General features: G+C 34.0%; 1 protein-coding gene across 1 annotated transcript in view; it reads right to left on the minus strand.

Annotated features, from left to right (window-relative positions):
• The window catches only part of LOC117170991 (anosmin-1), a 109434-nt gene that overhangs the window by 1789 nt on the left and 84872 nt on the right, over positions 1-22773 (minus strand). Inside the window, exons 6-7 of the mRNA XM_033358035.1 lie at positions 3635-3784; positions 3312-3494 (exon numbers count right to left, since the gene is read on the minus strand). Of these exons, the coding sequence (XP_033213926.1) occupies positions 3312-3494; positions 3635-3784 (333 nt within the window). The remainder of the gene's footprint in view (positions 1-3311; positions 3495-3634; positions 3785-22773) is intronic.

A 22773-nucleotide genomic window follows, 5' to 3' on the forward strand; every position in this document is an offset into this window, starting at 1 on the left:
CAGAAAACTTTTTTTCCTACTCTCAAACTTTTTTCTGTTATTTGCCTTAAGCTAAATATTTGATCCGTACATGACCTTCCTGGCATAAACCCACTTTGATCTCCGAAACATGACCATGAAATCTTTTTTTTTCTTTCTTCTAAAACTTTGAATCAAATACTTTTTTCTTTTGGTTAGAAAATGAGCCTCTCTTTTTGGAAGATTTCATACTTAAATAGCAGATTTAAAAAAAACTGCAGTCAAGAAAATAAAAAAAGTGTTAACCGAATTATAATTTGAGGCGGAAAATAATTTTTAATACAAAATAAAAATTGGAACTCACTAAATAGTTGCTGCTTATTTTTTTTATTGCAAGGTTAATTAACGTAATTGACATGAAATTCATACGCATAATAAACGGGAAAACCCTGATGGGTTCGGACATGTTGAGAGAATGCCAAATGAACGACTAACGAAACAAATGTATCAAGGTAAAGTAAATGGCAGCGTGCCCAGAGGTAGACCGCGGAAAGAATGGTTAGAATGTGTAAATGAGACCCTAGTTAGAAGAGACATAAGAAGTCACAGAAACACGAGAGCCTGCATGAAAAAATGCATGGACATAAAAGAAGCTAGAGAAGTATGCCAGGACAGGAAAGTATGGCGGCAAATAGTTAATAAAAAGAGTTTCAGTAGAGTGAATGACGCCTGAAACAAAAGACCTTGGCCACTAATGGACCCAAGTGGGGAAGCTTACATAACGACTTCGTGAGGTTCTTCGCTTGGGGTGATTGCTAGAGAGATTGATCAGCAACCTGGATCGGAGCAGTGTTGCTGAACGAACGTGTTATTTATTTAAATAGCACGAGAATTCTGGATCAATCTGAAAAATCTCTATCCCTTCCACACACTACTCCTTTCCCCTACCGAGTGAATCACGCCTACCCCGAAAGGGAAATGGCTTAATGGTTTCATAATAATAATAATAATAATAATAATAATAATAATAATAATAATAATATAAATATTATTTTCCTAGGATATATATATATATCTTGGCAATTATATATATCTAGGAGTTGTAGAAATTTGGAAGATATTTGAATATATTTTATAAATTTTCGAAAAACTTTCGAAAGTCTAAAATATTTCTAATCATTTCGAAACTTTTAAAATTCCTAAATATATTTTAAACTCAACTAAATTATTTCTAAGATTTTAAACTCTTTTAAAATTAAACAAATTACCTTTGAACCTGCCAGATACTTTTTCATAATTTTGAAAACCCTTTAAAGTATATTTGTATATTTTTATATAATCGAATAAAATGAATTTTGCAACATAAACAATTATGGAATTTTTTTCCAAGAATCTTAAGAAAGTTTTCATTATTATTTTGAAACCTGTCAAAATTCTTGAAAACCTTCAACTCTTTTGTTCGAAATATTAAAAAATGTACGTTTTAAATTATGTACATTGTTTTTCGAAGTTTTAGGAAATCGGTTTAATTGTTTTAAATTTTTTAAAATTTTCTCCTAATATTAATTTTTCAAAATAAATAATTATTTGTATTTTTGTTTAGAAATATTTAAAAAATTTGTTTGCTCTCTTGTGACATTTCAAAATTCTTAATAAGCTTCTTTCGAAATTTCGAGTAAATTATGTATTAACGGGTAAATAATGTAAAAAATAAGTTATATGTTAGTTATTGAGGTAAAAAATTTTTTAGTCTTTTAAATTAAAAAAACAAAGGTTTTTTTCCAAAAGTAGAAATTATTTTCAGCAAAGCTAGCACTATTTCCTGAAAATTCACTAATTTCGAAATATTTTTTAGGGGATCCATTTGACTTATCAATTTCAACTTTATCATAAAATCACCACTTTGAGGATTTCAATACTCACTTAAATTTTGGTTTAGAACGACCGAAATTTGAAAGTCACATGGCACTCTGATGAAAATTTTTTTCAGATTGTACACAATAAGATAGTTAAAATCGAGAAAATAAAAATTTCAAAGCTCTAAAATTCGAATTTGCATTATAAAAACCTCCTAAGCGAGTTCTAAATATTTTTGTAAAAATCTGAAAAAATAGGGGATTATTTGTTTGCTAACAGAAAGAAATTTCTTTTTAGGGCTTTAAAAAATCTACAAAAAACTATTTCCTGAGGCACCTTAATGACTTTATATTTGATCTTTGACCTATGTCTTTTGACTTAAGATCTATGACCTCCCCTATTTATTATATGATGTATCATCTTTGACACCTGGCATATGACAATCTTTGGCCCCTGACCTTTCACTTTTAAAACCTGACCTATGAATTCTAACATATGGCCTCTTTTCTCTTATACCTTTCTTTTATCACCTTTGAAGTCTCACTTTTTCCACTCTACTCTCACTCTCTCTAGGATTAAAAAAAAGCACGTGAGCCGTCGTGGGACGCCCGGTAGAAGTTATAACTTCATATGATGTAAATTGAAGTAGTTTTTTTTTAAACTCTTTAAATATAAAAAATAATTTAAATACACATAATAATTTTATAACAATTCAGTAATCACATAGTAATCAATTCGCGCACGTGTAGGAACCACGAATTTCAAGAAGAGCGTTTGCCGCCATACACTGCTATAATAATGAGCGCATGTCGCTATCCACTGCTAATTCGGTCACAGTCTCAGTGTGAGTGTGAGAATGAGGGATGGAGAGAAAGAATGTCAGCGAAAAAGAGAAAGGGGGAGAGGGGACAGGGGGGGTGGGGGGTGGAAGAGTTTTGCGAGTTCACACCGTGCTATAAGAAGTTATAATTTTAAAATTTACTTTGCAAACAAAATAACTAATTTGTTGGTTTTCGTAACCCCGGGCAGAAAAGGAATTCTTATAGTTGCAGTCGAATGTGCATCGGTCCGTCCGTCCTTCGAACTTTTTTTTAGGAGGGGAAGTGAGAATAGGGGAAGTAGAGAAAGTGAGGGGAAGATGTATAATTAAGGGTATGGGAATAAGGAATAGTGAATTAGGAAAGTGAGGATAGGGAACATAATATAGAGTATGTAGAGTAGCAGAAAAGTCGAAGTGATGTGGAAATTGGAGGTAGGCAAGGAAATAAGAGGAGTGGTGAAAGCAAGTAGGCAGGGGTCAGCGGATGTCTCATAAAGGCTGGTGTCGGAAGGGAAGTGGGGGAGGGGAGTAAGGAGGAGGAGGATAGGGTATGATAATATATGATCGGATGCGATAAGATAGAAGAGTTGAGGTAGAGGAGGGAAGAATAATGTTTTAATAACATACGAAAGCCTTTTTTGTAGACGAATGGCGTGTTTTTGAATACTTTTTTTACCTTTGTAATTTCAGAAACGATCCTGGGACGATAGTGAAAAATTCCTGGAACCTGTACTGTTCTTTTGCACGTAAGTTCCCCCCAAGTGATGTTATAGTGGCTCGCTGCTTTAACTGGAGTCCAAGCTAAATATGCTTTAATCTCACCACAAAGGCACTTCATTTTGCGAACTCGAAGACCATCCTGATGACGTTCGCACATTTGCGAATTAAGATTTCCTAACTCGGCTTCAAACAAAGAGCACTTTTCCATTGGTTATTGCGATCATTAGTTTGGATAATCACAAGCGGGCAAGATTAAATATATGAATATACGAGTCTCGCCTTACCAAATTTCATGTAATTCGTGCTGTTGAAAACTCTCGAGGATTTTAGGGAAGCCAATCGACGACTTCCATAAACTGCGATTGCTTGTACCTGGAGAATGTACTGACTGTCTAAATCCAAGCCTTTCACTTCATGACAGATTTTATCCTGAAAAAAGGAAAACAATTTTTTAAAACCTTCTGTATTTTCTGTTATCTATAAGGTGCGTATTTTTTCTTTCGATTTAATGGACCTTAGTTTCCAAGATATGAAAATTTAAGTATTTGCACTCGAATCTATCGCAAATTACAAGGAAGGGTACAGAAGAGATAGTCACTGATTTGAATGAAACTGCACAATGTTGTAGAGGACGAAAATATCCGAGACGCGTATGTTTTTAATACAGCTCAAAAACATCTTAAAGGAATGAAAAGCGCCCTGAAGTTTACCTTCAAAAACAGTTTTTTCAGAATATCTTTGTTTCTGTGTAAAAAAATTTTTGAAACCAATTGGTGATTGTTTATTATTGAACGCCGATAGTATGTAAAGCATTTTGAGCCCAAGGGGTTGCATCCCTTATTTTTTCAATGGTAAAATTATTTTTGTTTATATATTTGCTATGAAGCGAGGCTAAGGCTCTACTTTTTACTCTTTAGGCAGTAAAAACTGACGTCAGATGTGAATACACCAAACTTTCAGCCTTCCTATAGAACTGCTGGCTCCTTCAGTTTCTCAGGGGAGCAGAGCGAGAGCGGTTGCGATATTATATATATTATATATTATATATGCATTCCAATTAGAAACGAGTCAGGCGGCCTTCCCGTTTACGTTTCGATCCCCCCGAAACCAGTCAAAGACTATTTGAAAGCAACCCCCGACACTCGACTGAAAGCGAAAGTTTGATGTAATACAAATTATGCATCTATAAACTCGCAATTTAACGATAATCAGCACACTTACCGTAAGAACTGTAAGAAAAATTTGGTTGCATATAAACCGTCAATTACCAAAAACTTCCGGAAATTTGTAGAATTCTTTTATTTAATTTTGGATAATGTATCTTAAGTTTCCATAAATTACTTGTAATATTGCCATGAAATACAAAAAATCTAATTAATTTGCAGAAATTTATAAAAATGTTTAAAATTGAATTTTGGATTACTTACGGCAAGTGACCATATTTACCTATAAAATTGCCATAAATTACTTTAAATTTTCATACATTTATGGAAATTTAGAAATATTTATGACTTGAATTTTGGACAGTTTATATTAAGTTAACATAAATGAGCTGTAAAATTACCTATAATATTACCATAAATTCCCGGAAACTTAATACATTTCCGGAAATGTATATAAATGTTTAAAATTAAATTTAAGGTAATTTATGGTCAGTTACCATATTTACTTGTGAAATCACCAAAAAGGACCGAAAATTGCCACCTGAAATTACCGTAAGTCATACTTCCTTTATTCGAAATCTAATATAGGCTGAAATCATGAATGTATCTCGAGAATGGTCTGAAATTATCCATTTATTATAAAAAATATCGTATGCGCCAAGGGGTAGATGATCTTGTTCCCACTAGGTGCATAATATACTATTACTCTAACGTAAATCAAATTCCAAAGTTGACGTGTTTCTGGGTTTTTCACAAAAGTACATTTCAAGAGGATGAATGTTCCCTTATTAGTACAGTGAAACCCTTCAATAGTCCTCCCTTCTATAGCCCTTCCGAGAATTGAAAGCGCATAGCAAGGTAGGTATAAAAGGAGCTGCGAGGGTTGCGCGGGGTCTGCGGTTGACACTCTGGCGAGCACTCAAGCTTGAAAAAACAATAGCGGAGCGGGCTATAATGAGTTCGTTCGCACCCACCGTCAGCTCCAACATCGGCGCTTTAGATAAGTTTCACTGTATTTTTCACTTTTCTTTGAAAAATTATTTGTACATAAAACTAAAATAAGTTTATTCACATGAGTTAACTAAAAATAATATATATATATATTTTTGTATAAACACGAACATAGCTGTTATCAAATTTTGGGGGTTAAACGACCCCTACATAGTGTTCTAATTTGTAGCAGCGATCAGTCGAGTGTCAGGAATCGATGTCAATGAATCTTTGCTGCATTGTATTTTACAAAAAAACTGCAGTGGTTAAACCCGATTTTTTATCAGGGTGGTAATGTTTAAAAAAAAATTTTTTTTCATAAAATGAATCGAATTGTTAAAAAAATAATTCTATTCTAAAGGAAATAACTTCCTTATTTATTGTTAACACATCTGCATACACTTATACTACTTTAATTTATAATATAATATACAAATGTTTTTAAAGAAAACTAATAAATAAAAAGGCCTAGTTTACCCTCTTGAAATATATTTTTCTAAACAACTTCCAAACGCGCCAACTTCAGAATCTTATTTCCCTTAAAATAAAATTATTTTTATCAGTATTTAATGAATACTGATTGTACTGGTTGTAATCCATGGATTCGGAATGTTGTATTTAATATCGTCATTCGGTAATGAACTATCGCCAGTTGGTTTGAAAAATATTTCATTAATAAAAGAGGAATTTTGAAAAAATCATTTGAAATGTGAATTTCAGGGATGTTTATCCCCTTTAAAGTGTTTTTCCGCAGATAAAAAAATTTATGTTTCTTTTACTTTTTTGTACCCTAAACTGTAGCAAAGTCTTATTGACATCGATTAGTAACACTATGATCGTTGCTAAATATAAACACACTACGTAGGGGCAGATTAACCCCAAAAATGCGATAACCGCTATATTCGTCTTTGTACTAAAATTTAAAAATTATTTCCATTTAACACGTATAAAAACACTTACTTTAGTTTAATGTAGAAATAATACTAATAAGGGGTAGTTTAACCTCTCTAAGTATACTTTTGTAAAAAAAGATTAACAACTTTAACTTTAGAATTAGATTTTCTTTTGAATAAAATTATTTTTGTAAATATTTGATTTTTTTTACAAATTTTGCAGAACAATAATTTAAAAACTAATAACAATTTTTACCCCAATAAAAATAAATGGATTCAACCCCTAGGGGCCGAAATCCTGCAAATAATATCGGCATTTGATAGTAAACAATCGCAAAATTTGGATTGAAAAAGAATTTGCTTAAGTCAGGATCATGATATCGACAAATAACTGTTTTAATTCTCGGGTGTCAAGAAGAGAGCATTGTGGTGTTGGTGCTGTTCCAGTCTGCTTGGGTATTTTTCATTTTTTTATTATTGTTTTTTTTGCCTTGACAAGGGTGCCGAAACTTTAGTGTTTATTTTTTACAGATGAGTTTTTGTTGTGATTTGATAATAATAATAATAATAAAAACGACGAAAGAAAAAAAAGGAAGGGGGTTTGGTTGGTTGCCTTTTCAATTTTATTTCCTCTTTTTTATTTTTGTCTAAGGAGGAAAATTCTTTTTTTTGAGAAAAAAAGTGTATGGGTACACCCAGAAAAGGTAGTTTAACCTCCGAAATGGGATAACGCACTATATTTGTGCTTGTATTGAAACATACGCACTATTTATTGCTAGCACATGTAAATACATTTACATTTGGATTTATGTACGAATAATCTTTCAAAGAAAAATGAAAAGTACTAATGAGGGATAGTTCACGCTCTTGAAATGTAATGTTTTGAAAAACTATGAAACACTTCAACATGAGAATCTGATTTTCTTTAGAATAAAATGGTTTTTGTAAATATTTAAATATTTTTACAATTTTTTCAGAACAAAAATTTGAAAAAAATCACGTTTACACTTATAAAAAATGAGGGACGCAACCCCTTGGGGTCGGAATATTTTACATAATATCGGCGTTTGATAACAAACAATATCCAATTGGTTAACAAAAATGTTTGCATAGAAATAAAAATATCTTGAAAATACTGTTTTTGAGAGTAAACTTAGGGGTGCTTTTTACTCCTTTAAAATGGTTTTCGGCAGAAAAAATGTAAAACAACTACAAATTAATTAACCAAAAAAAGGATTTTTCCTCTTTCCAATGTGTATCACAGAAAAAAATAACTTTACAGGAAAAACTTTAACCAAATATCGGTTCAACTTTCTTATGTTTTTTCAAGTCAACACATGTGTTTTGAAAACGCGAAGTTATCTGTATAAAAATTTATCCCTCTAGAAAATTTTCTGCAACAAATTTTATTAACAATTTATTCTGTGATATAACAACCGATATTTTATCACATTTAATGTTTGAAAATAAGTAATGTTGACTTTAATAAGGACTGTCATGCACTTTACGCATATTTTGCATACATTAACATTAACAAAAGTATATATTATTTATTTGATGTATATCTATTAGATATAATAATTGATTAGATCAGTTAAATAGTTAAAAATATTTTAAAAACTTCTAATATTTAAAAAAATTGTTACTATACATTTTTAAATTGTTTATTTTTTTAATGTTAGAAAATGAAAATCAAGGTACGTGAAAGTGCACTTTGGGAGCGTGAATTTACTGCTAATACTTAACAACTATTATTGACCTATCTATAAATTGAAATCCCCATATTCAACGATCCTAAATTAAAAATAAAGTCGAACATGAATTTCAGTACGGGTTTGGCTCTTGCCGGATCGTCGGAGCCGCCGCAATATTTTTAGTGATTCTTATGCAGAATTATCTCCTGATTCGGAACTTGTATGGCACGTCTTTGGCTGATTGTGCGTTTTCGAGATATTCACAATTAATCTATTTTTTAATTAGTCCCGATTAAGACTTTTCCATCAAACGGATTTAAATTTGTTGTTGTTGCGTTTTTTAGATAAATCCAGGACAAATAAAAACTGTCTAAACATATTTGCCCTCAGACGAATATTTATTGTACAAAAGCAGCTAATAGGCGAAAAAATTAGAAAGAAATTCTGTCTGCAATATCTTCAAAAATATCATCTAAGAGAGGAATTTTTTTCAGTTCTGAAAATAGAAGCTAAAATACAGATTTTTTATAATGAAAATTATTTCTCTAAAATTGATCATTTCCTGGAAAAATGAATTTTTATTGGAGGAAAACATGCGATTTCGTAATAAATACTCACTTTTCTTTCATTAAATACAAGTTAGAGACAACATATTTGCACAAATATATAGTTGCCGCTGCGAGGCACCTATTTCCTATGAAATTATAGTAAAATGCTTGAAATTTTAGCAGTGAGGAATAAATAATTAATTACGGGCTTCAAATACGATTAAGTTTGCAACAAAACAACAAAAAGTTATGAATGTTTCAAATTTAGCATGCTGATTCTTTTAATTTGCTTTAAAATAACGGTGTAAATAAGAAATTGTTCATACAGAAATATTAACCTATATAATGCTCCAAATTCCAAATGCAGTGAAACTCTTCTATAGCGCCGATTTTGGTGCTGACGGTGAATGGGAACTAACTCCCCGCATCGTTTTTTTTGTTCACGCCGAATGGCAGTCGCAGATCCCCCGAACCCGCGCAGCTTATGTTACACCTACCTGCGGCGCGGAGTCAATTCTCGGAATGGCTATTGAAGGATTTCACTGCATCTATCTACAGTTCTGTAAGCATTCGGAAGTTGGGAAGAAGCCTAAATAATTTTGGAGATTATTTAAAATTGATCCATGTAATTTAATTTGCTTAAATGTTATTTGTTTATTAATTATCAGTGTTCCTTTTTTCAAAGAATTTGACAATCAGCTCTATATACTCTATAGCGCGCATCTGCCTGGCTGGTTCGGAGCCCATAGGCGCAGATATAGAAGATCCTAGCAGAATGGGTGATTTTTTTCGGCTAGAAGCTAGTTTGTTATTATAAGAACTTCTGGACCCCCCTCCCTCCCCTGTGTGATAATATTAGTTTTTTATTTTCCATTCAAATATACTCTTAACTACCCTCAAAAATGTATATCATTTCAATAAATTTATATTATTACAATTCATAATGTACTTTATCTTTGAAACCAAAGTATTTCATTGTCTTATTTTTATAATTAAACATTTTATTTCAAATTATGTCGTTTTTACATAAATTTAATTTATCCATAAATAATTAAGACGACAAATGCTTCTTAAATAAAATGTTATTTTAACTTGTGCCTTTTTCTAGAAATGTAATTTTTCTCCAATCTTATTATTTTTTACGATTAAAAGAAAATATATTCGTCCTATCTACAAAATAGTCATAACAAATTGGTAGATCCTTTTTGTGTGATCCCTTTTTTCTGTTTTTTTCCGTACCTTCTGCTGTTTTTCAAAAAAAAATTTTATTTTGGATGTTATTTATTACGCTCTAAACGAAAACTATGCGTCCTACCAAAAGAATATCAATGAAAAATTGTAATGAGTTTTCATTCTTTTTTTGAATGGGAAACTTATGTTTATTCTTTTTTTTCATACAACTTGTATCGTTTGACGAAAAATTTAATTTTTTTTTCAATATTGCTTTTTATGAATAAAACAAAAACTACGTGTACTATAAAAAAATCGATTAATAAATTTTGAGATATTTTTTGGGTGCACAATTTTTGTTGACTCATTTTTTTCGTTCCTTGCATAGTTTGACAGCAAAATGGAATTTTTTATTTTTGATTATTGTTTCTGCAGTCAAAATTTTAATCCTCGACTTTTCGAAAAATTCAAAAAGTTGTTATGATAATCTTTTAGGGCTTTCAAGAAGCAATATTTCTATCCCTATCAATTTTTTCATATCGTGCGTTCTTTGGCTTAAAATGTTCATTTTCGTTTGTTTTTTTAGATTTAGAAAGTGCTATAACTTCGGTAATTTTCATTTTATCTTATTTTATGTCTCAGGAGGTTTCAAAACGTGCCGATTTGATAAAAGCCGACAGATTTCAATTTTAAATACAACTAATAACTTCTCATCAGAATAATGCTGTAAAAAAGTAATGGGAAACTTGTATTGAAATAATGTGTCTCTTTTGAAATCAGTCGGAAAAAGTAAAAAGTCTTGAAAATTAATTAAATGGTGGCGGTTTTCGAAAAAATGAAAAAGTTATATTTTGCAAAAAATGCGTGAGATAAAAAGAACAGATTAGATAACAAAGGTCTTCCTCTTTTTTGGCTCTTGAGATACGCATGCGATATTGGGTTTTCTCGATTTGCAGTGTTAATATAATTGAATATAAAAGTTTTAATCTTCTCTCGACTAATTTTCGGTAAATTTTCAAAAATGATTGTCCTTTCTAATAAATAAAAAATGTTGCAAAATATGGGCAATTATTATAGGAACTTTTTTAAGATCTTTTAAGGACTAAGGACCTTGCTTTCAATATTTCATTTGATTTTTTAACGTATTTCAAGAGTATGAAATCTTTCACTGAGTTGGAAAAAAAGTTAAATGTGTCAATGAGTTGAAAAAATACAGGTGAAAAAATTTTTCATAATTATTTGTGGAACCTTTTGACCTAAATTATATCCCTGGTCGAATTCATATACATACATCCATATAAATTTTGTTTTTTGAGACAAAATTAGGCAATATGTATTTTTCCAATTTGCACAAAAAATGTCGACGAAATTATGCATATTTGAATGTTATGCTAAAACACAGGTCACTGTACTTTTAAAACCAAAATTTAATTGTTCAATCATTGTACTGATTACTCTTTATGCACAGACAAAATCTAATATAACATTGGCTGCATCTCAATTCTTCAAGTGTTTCACTTCATTTATTTTCGTCGATTTCTTTTTTTCAACTTGCGAGAATTTATAGGATTTTCAATAAATTTAAAGATTTACAAAATTTTAAAGAGATTTATAAAATTACAAGGGACTTTAGGGAATTTTAAAGAGTTTACGGAGAACTTTATTTCGACTCAGAAAATAAACTTATTGCATAAAGGTGTTAGTTGGGCGTATAATCTAAACAATGAATAATACATGCTACAAAATAGCCTCGGAAAGGATTGGAACTTTTAATGACAAAAGGCATGCACACGGAAAATCTAAAGGTTATGTTTCAGGCGACGAATGGAGACTGGGTGTTTGGAATGCTAGGGGAGTAAATGATCTCAAGGTAAAAAAGAATTGCGAGAAACTATGGACATGAAGAAACTAGACATTTTATGTGTGTCTGAAACAAAGAAAAAGGGATGCGAAACCAAAGACATAAACAACGGCGTGTTGAAAGGCGGATTTGAAATATGGTCAGGAGTAGACTGTGAATCATATGGTAAACAGGGCGTAGGTCTGATTTTGAATGAAAGAGCAAAGCAGCATCTCAGAGACCATGGTTTCGTGTCTCCCAGACTGCTGTGGGCTAGAATGAAAGTAGGAATCAGAAGACTATTTATTATAGCATGCTAAGCGCCGGTTGATAGTGATCCTAGAGAAGTAAAAGACGCCTTCTGGGATACTTTAAATGTTACAATGAACATCTGCGAACATGGAGAAAGAATAATTCTACTAGGAGACATGAACGGTTGGGTGGGCATCCAAATTCAGGATACAGAAAGAGTATTAGGTAATTTTGGGGATCCAAGAACAAACTATAACGGAGATAAATTAGTTGGTCTATGTTTAGAAAGGGGTCTGTTTATTACAAATACTTGGTTTAGGCATAAAATGATCCACATGTACACCTGGTCTAAACGAAATAGCGGCAGTATAACTGACTTTGTTGTTGCGGATGAAAGGCTAAGAGAGTTAGTCAAAGATACAAGAGTCATGAGGGGTCCTGAATGTAATACTGATCATTACCTTCTGATATCAAAAATTAACTTAGTTCGGGGATGGAGAAAAAAGAGAACCAAGAAAGCAAAACAAACGCGAATCAAAATTGAGAACCTACAGAATCCGAGTGTACGAATAGATTTCCAAAATAAGATAACCGAAAGCGTAGATAGGGCAACATGGGAGGACCGTATAAAAAACAAAAATATAGAGGGCGCCTGGACAATGTTACGGGATATCCTTGTTAGATGTACGATCGAAGTGTGTCGTATTGCAGTTGTAGGAAGAATGTCTGGTGATGCGTGGTGGAATAATGAAATTCAGGCTGCCCAAAAAGCAAAAAGAGAAGCGTACAAGAGAATTTTGAACTTCGCAGGTCTTAGCAATGAGGAAAGAAATAGACGTAGAAATGATTATAGACACGAAAACTGGATACTTAAACGATTGGTTAAAGGAAGTAAAGATACAATTAGAGCAGAAGAAGAGATAAAAATACAAAACGACTTTGAAGGAAGCAGGAAACTACTTTATAAAAAAATGAAAGGAAACAAAAGTACAGAATTTGTCAACATGAGAAATAGTAGGCGGAAAATGGTATATGATGCAGACGGAATATTAGAGACTTTCAGAGACTATTTTAGAAGACAATTCGGAGATGAAGCTGTAGGACACTACAACTGCGATGTTGAACACGATGCGATGGAAAACTCAATTGAAAAAGTCTGTGTCACTGAGGTTAGAGATATAATTAAGAACTTGAAAAACGGTAAGGCTGCCGGGGTAGACGGTATTAACGCTGAAATGCTTAAACACGGTGGCACGTGCATACCACATGGACTGTGCGAATTGATAAATTTATGTTTCGAGATGGGAGACGCCCCAGACGATTGGAAAAAAGCGATTATCGTACCAGTATACAAGAGAAAGGGAGACAAAAGCGAGTGCAATAATTACAGAGGGATTAGCTTCTTAAGCACCGTAAGTAAAATATATTCAAAAATACTTATTCGTAGGGTAATGAAAATAACAGAAGCAAAGATTTGGGAAGTCCAAAGTGGGTTTATGCCAGCAAGGTCATGTACGGATCAAATATTTAGCTTAATGCAAATAACAGAAAAAAGTTTGAGAGTAGGAAAAAAAGTTTTCTATGCATTTGTTGACCAAGAAAAGGCTTTTGACAAGGTAGATAGAAGTAAACTTTGGGAAGTCCTGAAAGAGTATGGAGTCAATGGATGGATCCTACACGCTATAAAAACAATATATACAGGTAGCAAAGCGAGTGTAAGAGTGAATGGGAAACTGAGTGACTGTTCGATATTATTCAAGATGTTAGATAAGGATGCATTATGTCTTCATGGTTATTTACATTATTTCTGGACAAGTGTTTAAGAATGGCTCTCTTCGACGAAGAGGGTGTGGATCTCGAAACAGTAAGGGTACGTGGGTTAGCGTTCGCAGATGATAAGGTTGTTATGGCAGAGTCTATCGAAGACTAACAAAGAATGTTGAATACACTAGATGCAAGTATGAAGAGCATGGGCCTCTAAGTTAACGCAAATAAAAAAAAGTATGGTGTTCGAAGGAAAGTGTGAGAAAACACTATGCAATATTTTATTAAATGATGAGAGAATTGAACAAGTTGATAAGTTCGTATACCTTGGTAGCTTATTTACTAGGGACGTGAAGATAGATGAGGAATTAGATAGACGAATAAATGAAGGTAATACATAATTCTATGTATTACCGACTGTACCGACTGTACTTACGGTAGGGAGACATGGACTTACCTAGAAAAAGGTAAGAGTAAAATGAACGCAATTGACATGAGATTCATGAGCATAATATGCGGGAAAACCCTGATGGACAAAATAAGTAGCGAGATAATTCAAAGAGAATGTGGTGCAGAAGAGACGCTAGTAGACACATGGGAAAGAAATCGGTTAAGATGGTTCGGACATGTTGAGAGAATGCCAAATGAACGACTAACGAAACAGGTGTATCAAGGTAAAGTAAATGGCAGCATGCCCGGAGGTAGACTGCAGAAAGAATGGTTAGAATGTGTGAATGAGACCCTAGTTAGAAGAGACATAAGAAGTCACAGAAACACGAGAGCCTGCATGAAAAAATGCATGGACATAAAAGAAGCTAGAGAAGTATGCCAGGGCAGGAAAGTATGGCGGCAAATAGTTAATAAAAAGAGTGTCAGTAGAGTGAATGACGCCTGAAACAAAAGACCTTGGCCACTAATGAACCCATGTGGGGAAGCTTACATAACGACTTCGTGAGGTTCTGCGCTTGGGGTGATTGCTAGAGAGATTGATCAGCAACCTGGGTCGGAGCAGTGTTGCTGAACGAACGTGTTATTTACGTAAATAGCACGATAATTCTGGATCAATCTGAGAAATCTCTCTCCCTTCCACACACTACTCCTTTCCCCTACCGAGTGAGTCACGCCTACCCCGAAAGGGAAATGGTTTAATGGTGTAATAATAATAATTAGGGAGTAAATGAAATAGCACGACATTTTAAGAGTCTATGTGTAGATTTCAAGAAGTTTCATCTGATTTCACACTTTTATAAATGTTTGAAAAAAATTTAACTTATTAAAATTTTTAAGATAATTCACGGAGTTTCAAAGAATTTTCTAGAATTATGGAAAATTACAAGAGATTAAAAAATTTCTGTGGAATTTTAAATTATATATACGATTTCAAAAAAAGTTAAAAGATTCCATAAGAACTTTTAATAGATCTGAGGCCTAATCAAAAATTCTACCTTGCCAGTCATACAATAGGACAGATTGTGCCTACGGAAAAATTTAATTTGAGCCTTTTACAAACAAATTTGATTAAAAAATGTATAATTTTTCCACTTTTCAACCAATAGGTTTTATTTTTCGAGTAATAGAATAGTATTATGATAATATATAGTATATATTCTTTAGTAGATTGAATTCGTTTTTTTTTTGTAGAATTACCTGCTGTAAATTGCTAATGTTCCTTATTTTGTTACTGACAGTAGGCATAAATATAAATAATCACAAATACAGTTCCTAGAATAGATAGACAAAAAATTGAGTAAGACTAATTTTTAGACAGCGATATTTTTATATCAGAATTTTACATATCTAACTTTCATGGGGATATTTTTCTTTAAACAGGTATAATGATTTTCTTGCGAATAAGCGGAATAACTTCAAATTGGATTGCATTAGTCTTTACCTAAGACAAAATCAAGCCCAAATATTTTTATGCTTATTGTACATATTCTCTTAACCAGCTAAGACGAGGACCGTGGTAGTGTTCGAATCGTCCAACATAACGACGGTTACGTTCATCTGGCATTCGTACCTGAACCTTGATGTCACTGTGCACATTAAACTGATCATCGGTTCGATTGAGAACCTGAAGATCTGCTACTAGAATATGGACTCTTTCGTATAATAAAAAACAGCGAAGCTCTTTAGGAAGTTGATCGTTAAGATTGAAATGATGTGACATAGGTAAATGTTGGACAGTTGAAATGTAAGATATGCCATTACGCATTCTTACACAAGCATGTTCTCTTGCGTTATTGACATCAAATCCCAATTCGGTAGTCCATTCTGGAATTACTCGGCTTGCGTTTTGCAGATAACCAATGTAAACTATGCCATTTTTCGTTTGTATAAAAAAAAGGCTGGTGAGGTATCACTAAAACGCGTAGGTAAACTTGCACGTTCTACAACTCTGTCTTGCGTTTCACCTAATTTGGAAATAAAAAATAGAGATTTATGGAGTTATTCTACATACTGTGAAAGTAGCTGCTAGTAATAAGATCAGAAATGGGAATTTGCAGAATTATACTTAAATTTCACTGAAAAGTAAATATACTGGATCGGAAATCTTCATTAGAAATATTATTGACCAGTTCTGAAAATGAATTAGGATACGATTTTGTCAATTTTACCGCTAAAAGTTAGTTAATAATATTTTTTAGTTTTATGGATAATTCCCCAGCCTTCATAACACAACCCCACAAAAAAATTGTCTGCAACCCGAGCTGAACCAGCATATCTATACGTTTTTGACGTCGCTTAATCCGAATCCAGGGTCAGTTTAACCACATCAGGCCAGAATCAAGATCGTTTGAAGGTCAAAATTAAGAAAACCATTGGATTGGAGAAAACCATTGGATTGTAGAAAACCTCTACTGTCAGACGTTTTTGGGGTTGCTGAATTCGAATACGGGGTAAGTTTGACCCCACCTAGTCAGGATCAAGGTCAAGTGAAGGTCAAAATGAAAAAGAAAAACATTGAATCTGTCTTGACCACTACTCTTATACGTTTTTGGTGAAGCTGAATCCGAATATGGGGTCTTTTTTACTACATCGGGCCAGGATAGGGTCGAAAACCCCCGGATTCGGTTGCAGCGACCCCAAACACGTCAAAGAGTAGAGGTTTTCTCAAATTCTATGGTTTTCCTAATTTCGACCGTGGTATCGCCTTCATCTCGTTCATCTGTTCACGGATTCGGTTTTGGCGACCCCAAAACGTCTGAGTGTAGAGGTTTTCTCCGATTCATTTATTTTCTCCATTTTGACCTTCAATTGAACGTGATCCTGACCTGATGGGTTCAAACTGATTGCGGATTGGGATTCAGCGACCACAAAAAAGTTCAGTGTGACTGGTTCAATATTTCTTTTGTTTTAATGCTTTTTTGTATAATTCACGAAGGAATAATAAGGAGACTGTCAGTGAAAAGCCATTTGAAACTGGCAATGGAAACATTACCGTAAGTGATAGGCACATTATAGGAAGATCTGAAATTTTCATGCGTAGGTGCGCAGTTGTCCTCTTCTTGTACATGGAAAAGTGTGCGATTGAGAAAGTTTGTCAACTTGGCGCAAGTTCGAGAGGTTTAGAAATTGGTAAATTATGCATTTATAAGCATGTATACAATTTAATCAGCATGGATAATTGCAAATAATGTGATATTATAATGAAGCGCCTTATCGACAGAAATCTCGCAGTATATGCTAAAGATTCTCAAGGCTCTGAGAAGCTCTGAGAAGCTCTGAGAAATTCTCCGCAGGCCCTCAGGTAGTGAGTGAAGGTTAAATTTCTAAATCATGCTTTAAAAAAGCGAAGTGTATTCGCCTTCTTTGGCGTGTAACTTGCACCACAACGCGGCACTTGGCACCTGCTCTAAAACAAACGAACAGAACCTCTCTAATCTTACGTCAATTTATTATATATTACATTATATATTATATATTATATTATTATATATTATTCCTTCGTGGTATAATTCTGTTAAGCAAGATAATTTGTTTTTTTATGGTTTTAATGATTTTTTCTAAATTTAATAAACAGAGACCTTGAGCCATAGACATTTCTGCAGTTGTCTAATTCACACCTGTGACTTCTTTATGAAGCTTTTAGCCAATACAGAGGGTTTAAAAGTTTATAAATTTTGAAAAGTGAATAAACTTTTCTTTATGTGTACGGAAAATGTCAAAAATGGTCTATGCTTACACTTTTTTAAATAAAATAATATAAAACCATATTTTTGAGTAAATAACTCTTTATCCGGTCACCATTTCTTGAAATACTAACAAAAAAATTATTTGTTTGAATTTAGTTGAATGGGTACTGTTTAATGTTTATGTTTATAATATTTAATTTTGTCAGATCACGAATTGACAGAGAAAAATCGTTAGAAATAATGAATATTTCAAGTTCTATTTCAAGTATAGAATACTTGGCAGACTAAGACCAATTTCCAGAATCACTCAGATCACTCACTCATTTATATAGACATTTTTGTAAGATATAAGATTTAATGTCTTTATTGAGTTAATCACTTTACTGATTCGAAATAGTCTAAGAGCCGAGGCCGTTTTTGGCGAGTTATTAGGTAACGATTTTGCCACTATTTTCCTGATTGTTGAGAATATACTGATCACCAAATGTGACTTCTCCAGGGATAGTCCCGGGGAGAAGGTGGTTAATTACTCATTCGAAGTTGTAAAAAAAATTATTAAAATAAGTCATAGGGTAACGGCCTAATCTTTCTGTGTTGAATGTCCAGACAATTCGACAATGTTCCGTGCAATTGCCAGAACAATAGGTCGGTGCGGAAGGGGGGGGGCAGAACGATCTAGAGGTGTAAAAGAATATGTCATTTTAAAGTTATTTCCTAAGACCCAAATTTTTTATATAACATTCTACTCATTATTCAAAACATATATTCGAAGAGGCAGAACAAAATCTCGGTGATAACATCCTGGCAGAACATCGCGAACTGCCCGGTTGTGACATTGGTCATTGTGCGTCGGTTGACGGTCCTGATACTGCGAGCAGAGTAGCGTAAACTATGTCTCTAGTTACGCTACTGATCGTCTTCGGAGCACAAGTGACCACCCTGCTCGCAGTGTGAGGACCGTAAGCTGACGCACAATGACCAAAGTCAAAATCGGGCAGTTTGCGAAGTTTTGCCAGGATGTTATCCCTGAGATTTTGTTTTGCCTCTTCGAATATATGTTTTGAATAATGAGTAGAATGCTATATAAAAAATTTGGGCGTTAGAAAATAACTTTAAAATGACATATTCTTTTACACCTCTGGATCGTTCTGCCCCCCTTCCGCACCAGCTTATTGTTCTGCCAATTGCACGAAACATTGTCTAATTGTCTCCACATTCAACGCAGAAAGATTCAGCTGTTACCCTATGACTTATTTTAATAATTTTTTTTACAATTTCGAATGAGTGAATAAACACCTTCTCCCCGGGACTACCCCTGAAGAAGCCACATTTGTGATCAATATATTCTCAACAATCAGGAAAATAGTAGCAGAATCGTTAACTAATAACTCACCAAAAACGGCCTCGGCTCTCCGACTAAAAAGATCGGACAACGATCTGTCGCGATTCACTGCTGCTTGCACACTGGTTTTCTTAAGCGACAAGGCTATCACCACACACTCAAACTGAGAAATCACGTGACTCTAAACATTCATTTAAATAATAAGGAAACTGAAAATAGCTTTGAAATAGGCGATGTCGATAAATTAAACAATTTTCAATCGCAGAAAATCTCATGAAGACGAAACATTAGAACTTTAAATAGGCACTTATTTGAAAAATGGTTTGTAATGTGTTTTATAAAACTTTACTTATTGCGATTAAGGAAAAATATCAGCACTATTGTAAGAATTCAAAAAAATAATGGTGTTGTCATTAGAACATAAATGATTTTAGGACAGATACTTTAAAGGAACTTTAAATAAATGCTTCGTTGACCAAATTCGACAAATTAGTCAAAGTACAAACTACAAATTCAAACTACAAAACAGGGGTTTGCAGGCGATAAAGACGTTAACTACGTCTTAATAGAATCTTTGAAAAAATTTCAAAAAACTATTTAAAAAAAAACTTCTCAAACAAAAATTAAAAAAAAAATTTTTAACAGAAACTCCTCCTCTAATACTTTTCACATCGAAACTATAAGGATTTTCTCTTTGTTCGATCTCGACTTAAATGGTAGAAGAGACCTCGAACGACGTTATCTTCATTTTAGGCAAACAATTAGAAGGCCAGATTGTGAAACTGGAGATGAGCTACTCAGGTGCGGATCCAGAGAAGGGATTGGGGGAGGGGGGAAGTATACAATAATACCCGTTCACTCTCAAGGTGAGTTCCATAATAATTTTAAGGTTATTTCTTCCGTTTGAATTTCTATTGTAAACTATATAAATATATTAATAATGAATGCTATAAACATAATTATTAACTGTTTAAATAGCAACCATGTTTTCATATTTAAAATCTGTGTCTTGTATGTCAAGATATAATCATAATTCAATAAGCATGAAATATTCATAACATTTTCGAAGTCAAGCAAAAACTATACAAAGATTATTTTTAGACAGCAAAAATTGGTCGTCAGTATTATCACTCCTAGGTAAATTTATATATTTTAACACTTAGAAAACGATTTGGTTAAATGCGTAACATTTTTGTTGGTTTAACCATAGTATATGGTCACTATATGGATAAAAAATTTTCGTTTAACAAAACTATATTTTTCGGTTGTTTTAATCAAATCTTTTGGTAAATGGAGTATTTCGTTGCTGCAACGAAAAAAATATGTTGTATTATTAGATACTTTGTTAAATCAAACAAAATAATTGTTGATTGCAAAATATTTTTATGTATAGACAAGAAAAAAGCTCTTTTATTTCCAGAATTTTTTTGTTAGTTCACGAAGAAAATTATTGTTTTACACTTTTGAATTAGGAAATATCTAGACTAATTAAATTAAGGGCTAAAGTACACCTGGACTAGGGTGGTCCAAATATATTTTTTGTTCTTTTCATGCATATCGCCACTAATTTTTTCTGAATCCACAATACCATTATTTTTAGGTTAGGAATTTTAAATTAAAAAATTTCCATGTCATTAATGGTCGTTCTCGCAAATAAAAATGTAACTTTCGGATACTTATAACATTTTCTGGAAGTTTAGGAAACTTTCGAAAACTCATGAAAAGCTAAATGGAAAATTATAAACCTTTTCAATTTATAATCCTATGAAATGTATGGGAATATATTCATTTTGGGGTCATTTTCGGGAAATTTTGAAGGTTATACATATTTTCTCATTTCAATTCTGTCTCTATACTTTCCTCTATTAAATGAAGTTTAATGGTATTGGCGTTATAACTAGCCTCTCAACCCTACGACGTCTAGCTACTTAATTTGGACATAATTGACGAAAAGCATGACCCGGTAAAGGTAAAGTTTTAGGTGCTAGCGCTGATCAGAGACTGGGTGTTTGGAATGCTAGAGGGGTAAATGATCTTGAAGAAAGAGAATAACGAGAAACTATGCGCATAAGAAAGCTACATAGATAGATACTTCGGTTCGGTTTTGATTCCTCTAGAATCAAACCGAAGGGCCTATGACAAAGCCACCGAACGCGTCCTCGGGTTGCGGATAGAGGACCCCTGTACCAAGGGTTTCTGCTGAATATGGTCAGAAAAATAAATAGGCAATCGCAGACATTGTCCAGGGGTGATACAGAAGGAATTACCCCCAAGCGATAGTGTGAAAACCATGCCGAAAGCTGAATGTCACCTGGGTGAGGTGTCTAGAACGGTGACTTGGGATACCAGGCGACTTCTCAGAGTACGCAGCCTTATCCTTGCATGCGGGGCTCTACAAGAATGGACGAACCCCTTTCCCTAGTTTCTCGTGAGAACAACAATGACAAAACCAAACATAGTTGTAGTAAGTGCGGTTCAAAACAACAGAACGCGTAGGGCTTCCGACAATGGGTCGGCCAACAATGCCGACCAATCTAGAGCTGGGGGAGCCAATGAAAATAGATTCAATGCGATGGATCGCTGGGATCTCGCGACCTTTGGGGGGACGGAGCGACTGAATCACGACTTTCTAGAGTGCTACGATGCGAGTGTGGCCCCTGAACGGGGTTACATGGCACGGCTGCATGTTCTGTAGTGCGAGAAACACCTGGAGCTATCGCACTTTTCGCAGCAACGTCTGCGAAACCATGCCGAACTACTCCGAAAAAGGGGCTATGTAAGCGGAACGCCTACTCTACCACAGCTAGAACAAGCCGGCAGCAGAGACAGAGAGGCGACACTAAGACCAACCGCGGGCAGGCAACCAATAGAGGAAGAGCGATGCTTTACGACCCGGAGAAACATCAACACCAAGGTTTCTCTCAAGCCTAAAGATCTGGCTGAAATGGATGACGAGCTTCGTGGACATTTTTCCGGAGAATCTGACCTCTGTACTATCAATTATTGTGTGTATAATGCAGCGAGAGCTTTGGCCGTTGCGAACCGTAAAACAAAACCAACGGTTGATCATAAGACCAAAAGACGAATGCATCAACTCGCCATAAACATAGGCTGGGCAAGACAGTATGCGTCGCGCATTCAGTGTGTGATTAACTACGTCACATCTGGCAGGAATTGTACTGCCAAGGTTTGAAAGTTCGAGCGCGAACTCCGGACCCGTTATCACACACTTAACAAGTCAAAGCTGCTGACCATCAGGCAGCATATTATTGAGAGAATACGGATACTATCTGACGCTAAGAGAAGTCTAGAGCAGAGGGAGACGTAGGTCATAGAAAATCAACAGTTTCTCTCTGACCCATCTAGACTCTTCCAAGACCCTCCGGTTACTGTCGAACACCCACCCAAACCAGAGGAGGTCGAAGTATTTTGGAGAGAAGTCTACGAAGTGCAGCATAGACTGGACGAAGACCCAGAAAATATAAATAGCTTTAAGGAGTTATGTGTTGCCCTCATAACACCTCATAAAGAATGCCCACCCATCACTACCGAGGAGGTGAAAAAAGTATTAAGAGGGATAAAGAACTATTCCGCACCGGGACCAGATTGTATCAAAACCTTCTGGT

This window comes from Belonocnema kinseyi, chromosome 4, assembly GCF_010883055.1.
Source record: "Belonocnema kinseyi isolate 2016_QV_RU_SX_M_011 chromosome 4, B_treatae_v1, whole genome shotgun sequence".
NCBI lineage: Eukaryota > Metazoa > Arthropoda > Insecta > Hymenoptera > Cynipidae > Belonocnema > Belonocnema kinseyi.